The sequence below is a fragment of the Limulus polyphemus genome, unplaced genomic scaffold, assembly GCF_000517525.1.
Source record: "Limulus polyphemus unplaced genomic scaffold, Limulus_polyphemus-2.1.2 Scaffold1277, whole genome shotgun sequence".
Lineage (NCBI taxonomy): Eukaryota > Metazoa > Arthropoda > Merostomata > Xiphosura > Limulidae > Limulus > Limulus polyphemus.
The window spans coordinates 176,005-182,453 of record NW_013666887.1 but is presented as its reverse complement, the minus strand read 5'-3'; the positions used below and the strand labels follow the sequence as shown (position 1 = coordinate 182,453).

The 6,449-nt window shown below is 33.0% G+C and overlaps 1 protein-coding gene across 1 annotated transcript in view; it reads left to right on the top strand.

The window, feature by feature from the left end:
* LOC106462891 (betaine--homocysteine S-methyltransferase 1-like) overlaps positions 1 to 3,962 on the top strand; it is an 18,157-nt gene extending 14,195 nt beyond the window's left edge. The window contains exon 8 of the mRNA XM_022390295.1: positions 3,930 to 3,962. Within this exon, the coding sequence (XP_022246003.1) occupies positions 3,930 to 3,962 (33 nt within the window). The remainder of the gene's footprint in view (positions 1 to 3,929) is intronic.
* Positions 3,963 to 6,449: the final 2,487 nt, after the last annotated feature.

Sequence of the window (6,449 nt, the reverse complement as noted above, 5' to 3'; positions counted from 1 at the left end):
CATACCAAACCTTAGGTTAGAGCAACGTAATGTCCTTGGTATATCTTTAATTTATGGATAGATAATGTGAGAGAAGAGTTGTTCTGTTGAACCTACTACAGGTTTTCTAAGTACTTTCATATTTTTCTTATATATTTAACCACAGAATTGTTTTTTTTTTTTACTATATTCTTTCTGTCTTTACTATTCCAGAGCTTGTCGTAGTTACTGGGAGAATATCAACCCTTCTTGTGGACGTCCGTATTCTGCTTCTTATTCAAAACCCGACAATTAAAACAGTGACAGCTGAGTCAAAGAATTTAAGCGACATTCAAAAGTGACTAAAGAGCTTAAGTTTTAATTTTGGTACAATTCTTACATGGCAGGTCAAACGTAAAAAATTTTAAAACAAGATCCCAAACTATATGCATACTCAACAATGTATAAAAAATTACTCTTAGAAATGCTTATATACAAATTATTGTAGTCTAATATTAAATGGCATATGAATGTGTGTTGTTGTTTTTTTCTTATAGTGTATACATATCAGAATAAGCAATTTTTTCGTATTTTAAGTACTTCAAATAAATGCTTTTTTTCGTGCATTAGTTTGCCCTACAAACAACTAAAAAGGTTAAAGAAACGAATTATTACAACTCATAAAAATGTATATATATACGTAAATAGAGATCCAATACTAAGACAACAGACTTTTATTCAGCAATTTACGGTTTAAACGTCGAAATCTAGGAAATAATTAGAAATCGATGGGATTGAAGTATGTAATAAAAAATTCATATAAACTGCAGATGGGTTTCTTTTCCATACTCCTCCAAGTTTGTATATTTCAGATTCAAAATCAAAGGTTTGTAAAAACAATATATCAGATCTATCTTTTGTTTCCTTCAAGTCCTTTTGTTTCCAAGTAAATTAACGAGAAGTAAAACATATTTCTAAAAGAAATAGATATAAGAGAAAATTTAGATGGAGTTCAACAATGTTCGTGATATTTATGTTACACCATCTTCAACGTCCTTGGTTAAAACTAGGGTAAAGGAAGTGTAGACATCAATTACTAATTTATGAAATTTTTTGTACGAGATCCGAAGAGTTCTTAAGATATGAGCATGCGTGGTAAGCGAGTAAAAAAAGAGTAAGCCAGTTTGTTTGTAATTAAGCACAAAGCTACACAATGGGCTATCTATGCTTTGCCCACCACGGGTATCGAAACCTGGATTCTAGAGTTGTAAGTCCGCAGATATACCGCTGTACCACTAGGGGGCAAAGTAAGCCAGCAACGTGTCAAGCTGTATTATAATGAGGACTATAAGTTCAGATCACAATTAGTATAATTCGTAGATTGGGTTTGTGGATTTTGGGTAATAGCTAATATCAATATTTTGGGTAATACTACCAGACACAAAAGAAATCCGCAGGAATTTTTTACAAGTTTCTTGAAACATTTTACCTGAATTCTTCGGAAATTATTACATTTTACTTTATGTGAAAAACTATGTTGTTTTATGAATCAAAAGAATATGAAACATGCTATAGATTTATTAAATTCCACTCAAAAAATAAAGGTGAAAGTATAAGTGAAAATCATTTACATCTCTGTCTCACTGTGGTGATACGTAAATCTTTAGACGGTACATTTTGAATGTTAACCAGATTAAGCCAGCTTTATGTTCTATCGATCACGACATTAACTCCTAAATTGATCGTAAGACAGATAGTGAGAAATTATTTGACTTATTTGAACGTCCGCGATAAACGTATTCGCCTTTGAATACACAGTTTCTCGCGGTAAGTATGTCGGCTTATAATGCTATATACCCGTGTTGTGCACAACACAGGCAGCCCATTGTGTAGCTTTGTGCTTAACAACCAACCAACATAGAGCAACAATACATTAAAAACAAAGGCTTATTTACACCATTTCATAACGAGTCTTTAGTTTCTTATAATAACAAAACTGGTAGCTATTGAATTATGCGCGAGTGTAACGAGAAATGCAACTGTCATAGCAACGAATACTAAATATATATAAATGTGTCTGGGATGTTCTTAATTAATTATCCGACATCAGATATAAAATAGCTGGTTCACATGAATATGTTGTATTGTAAATTGAAATGTGTTAACTAAGAAAGGTTTCTGCTAGAATTGTCCAGCTCAGGAATTGAATAAAACTATTAATAGTAATTCTAAACTACATTTTGACATAAAAATAAATTAATAAGCCTTCTTAATTAATATGAAATTAAACTGAACATATAAATAATAAATGTGCTAGCCGTCCCTAATTTAGCAGTGTAAAACTACAGGGAAGGCAGCTAGTCATCACCACCCACCGTCAACTCTTGGGCTACTCTTTTACCAACGAATAGTGGGATTGATCGTTACTTATAACGCCCCCACAGCTGAAAGGGCGAGCATGTTTGATGTGACGGGGATACGAACCCGCGACCCTCAGATTGCGAGTCGAGCGCCCTAACCACCTGGCCATGCGAATACTAAATAGTGATGAATATCAACCCGGATGTAATTTATTTAAGTAAATCGTTATTGTTTTTAAGGTCGATGTGGCACATTTTATGTGAGCTTAGGTTTACTCCGCACTTTTTCGTCAAAAATTATAGCTGGTGTATATTCCGTCTGGTTTTGATTATAAGAAATTACTTCGGGAATTTCTCCAAGTCGTTTAAGATAGTTTATAAAGTTGTTTTAATTCATTTTATTGCAGCTGCTGATAACAAGGTTTGGATATACGAGTTGAAATCTTGTTTTCGTGGTTAGTCCTATTCATAACGGTAGCTCCGCCTTTATAAGAAGATAAAAAAAACAAAACACATAAGTTCTTGTTTTCATTACTAAGTTATTTCAACGTATCTTCTTTCGTAAGTTTTGCGGTATCGGACTTTGGTTTGTTGTTGAAAGATTGCTTTCAATAAATACATTGCGGAGTTAACCCCAACGTTAATTTCATTCCAAAATTAAAAAGCGACTTTAATACTGTTGTAAGATTTTTCTTTCGGTAGTGGGTTCTTTTAAATTATATGGTAAAAAAAAATATTTATAAACTAGCTTCAAATTTGCTAGAACAGTTAGCAAAAATATTTCTAAGCCTATCTTAACGGTATCATTTACGACCCGCAATTCCCTGAAACTAACAAACAAATTATAATATTAAAAACAGAGCTCAAAACAGTACTCTCACAAGCCTTACAAAAACTGACTGTATGCTGATGAAAGCTATATTTTCAATGTTTTAATTTAGAATTTAGCTAGAAGGCGTATGCCGTTGAGACAGAAAAGTTTATAAAAGCGGATCTAGAATATTTAGAATGTACGTCAAACTGAACTACGACACTTAGCACTACTTCCAGCTTCTCCCCTTCCTCTTCTTCTGGCTTTCTTCGTCTTCTTCCTTCTCTAGGCTTCTCGCAACTTCACCAACGCTTCGCTTATCACTACCCCAAGCGTAGCAAATAGTATACATCCCTATTTTATATCCTCCCATTTCTGGCTGAATCTTCCTTACCAAGTAATAATACCAAGAGCGGGATGATTAAATTTATCATCTGTATAATTTAAACCAAAACTCACCACGACGAATGCAAATACCTAGAATGCTTGGAGACAGGTTAAATAGGTAATGAAGAAAAAACTTTAATATAAGTTTAACAGAACAGCAAATGTACAACGTTTCGACAAGGTTTTGTCATAATCAGGTATACCCATTCAAGCTGTCTCCAAGCATTATTAGTCTCAAAGTGGGTTCCTCGTCATCGAAATACCTAGAATGTTCTAGATGACGCCACGAAAATCTAGTAACTTCGATGAATATGTAGAAGTGAGACATTAGATATAAATATGATTGAGACAGTCAATTAATAAGCTAGCATTGAATCAATTTAGCATTTAGTATTTTTTTCTTTATTTGACAGAGAGACAGTCGTGCAGTGAGGTATTTAGATTAGTGTTAGATATGATTTTAGTGATTCGATCAATTAGTTGTGAAATTGTATAAAATCATCCAAAAAGTTTAGATATCTTGTTTGTTAATGGTTATTTTTTAAAACTTGTTTTATTAAAGCAAAAATAAGATAAAGACTATTAAAGAGAAACACAATTTTAAAAACTATTAACAGCCCCAACTCATAATTTTTCGCGCTAATCGTAGGTTTCTTGATATTGCTTATGAGGTTATCTTCCATTTGAAACTCATTTTCAGTCTCTGCTCTATGATAAAAGTAAAATCTCTATCTGGAACAGCTGCATTACATATCATTATGACATGATAGTACCTACGTGGGTTGTTCATTTGAGAGATGCATTCTGAATGGCAGTTTCACTTATAGTTTCGTTTTTCAAATAGCAATTTAAATATACGAATTCTTCCTCAAGCAGAGGCACCTTGGTGGCAGAAAAAGGAAGTAAATAATCCGCGATTTATCCAATTTTGGTGAAACCTATACAGGATGTAGCATACGATGAAATAAGGTGATTACAATTTATAGTTTTCAAACTGGGCAAAAATTGACCAACTTATGCTAGTTCCATCATCATCAGTCACTGTGGATACAGTCACGATGGACTTTTTGACAACCCTTTTTGAGGTAAATCCATCAATAAAGTCTAAAGATGGTGTGGTAGCACTTAAAAATAGGTTCGGTGCTTACAAGATTAGAAATCATAGTATCAGAAGCCTTCTGTTAGATCAAAAACAAAGCCTTCTGCCTCAATTGTACAATGAAGAGAGGTTGCATAATTTGATTTGAGGGTCAAAAAAAGAGAGAGAGTTGCCATTGCTGGTAAGGTAAAGCAGCCACTCCTGAACTCCGTGACTCTTTAATTACTTATAAATCCAGGCTTCCCATCATATACATTGCAAATTTGGATGTAACAAATTCCGAACGTTCCAGTGGTGTATGCACAACCTCCTAGAATCAGTTACCGGAATTTTTTTGTTCCTTGCCCTGCCACCCAAGAACACTACTCCGCCTCTGGTTGAATCATTTGTCAAATATCGAAATAAAAGAAGCATTTTTAAATTTACATGTTTGTTGTTTTTACTATTCTTATGTACATAGGACAATCCAGAACAATATTCGGACAGATTTTAGTCACAGACGTTAAATTATAAAATTTATTATCATATCACATAGGAAATCAATTACAACGAAAGTGGATACAACAGAAAAGAAACAAAATTCCTGGTAATTAATGAAACTCACCTTGTTAACATCATAAGTTATTTAGCAAAAGAAATCTCCGGAGAAATTTTGAAAAACAAACAAATAAAGAAGCTAGAGCAAAAGTGTTTGATAATGACCGTTACAAGTTTATAGTGGAATCAGCAGAAATACAATTAATTCTACTTGGTTTCAATTTTAAAAAAATGTTCTTGGTGTTGAGTCTGTAGCGTAACTACAAAAGACAGATTCCCACATGTATAAAAAAGTAATTGGGCCCCCTACATTTATTTCTCTGTAATTGTAGTTATGAGTCTTACTGGTTGATATCATTAACTCAACAGAATAGTACAACTGCTCTTAAGATCAAACAAATTAAATTGTATGTCTCTCCCCTTGTCGGTAATTCTTAAGTACGTTAGGCCTTTCAGCCCCCTCCCCCTTTTGGCTTGCTCCTCCCAAAAATGCGGGGGCATACTTACTTTTGTACGAGTTCTCCGATGTCATCAGCGGTTTCAAAATCTGTTGCACCCTATTTGATATGAAATCACTCTGTATTGTTGTTTATAAACACCATTTTATGCAGTCTTTAATATATTTCCTGTTTGTAATTTTAATATTCGTCATATATATTTATTCAAACGTGTAACTATTTTCTGATGTAAGTGTTTTGTTTATTTTCACTCCATTTATGGTTTAAACAAGCGATAAATTGCAAATTTGTTGAGACTAAACTCGAACTAGTAGATTGAAACTTTGAAGTAATGAAATACAAATGTGAATATACAATTACATCCATTAATTGAAAGAAGAGATCTTTTGATTGTGGTTGATCGTACGTGAACGTTGAACTTTGAAGGTCGGTAAAATATTGTAGAACTTTTACGTGTATTTCCTTTATTGTAAAAACTTCAAGCTATCAGTAGTGTTCTAAGCTATATTTTAAACATTTCAATTTAGATGTTATCTACATAGCGTTTGACGTTAAATTAAACCTAGAATATTTAGAAAGTTCTAAATTTGACGTCATATAAATCTATTAAATTACATGAATATCAAAAGGCGAGAGAACATTATAAATACAAAAATCAGTGAAGTACTGAGTCAGCGTGTTTTGCTATAAGCTAATAGTGAATCAGCCTGTTTTTTCTGTTGGTAGAACGCTAGTTTCAGTAAAGTATTTGGATCAGTGTTATCTAATGCGTATATTCAGTTACTTGATCTATCACTAGGGAAATTGTATAAGTAAGTATATTTTTACGTTAGCTGTGG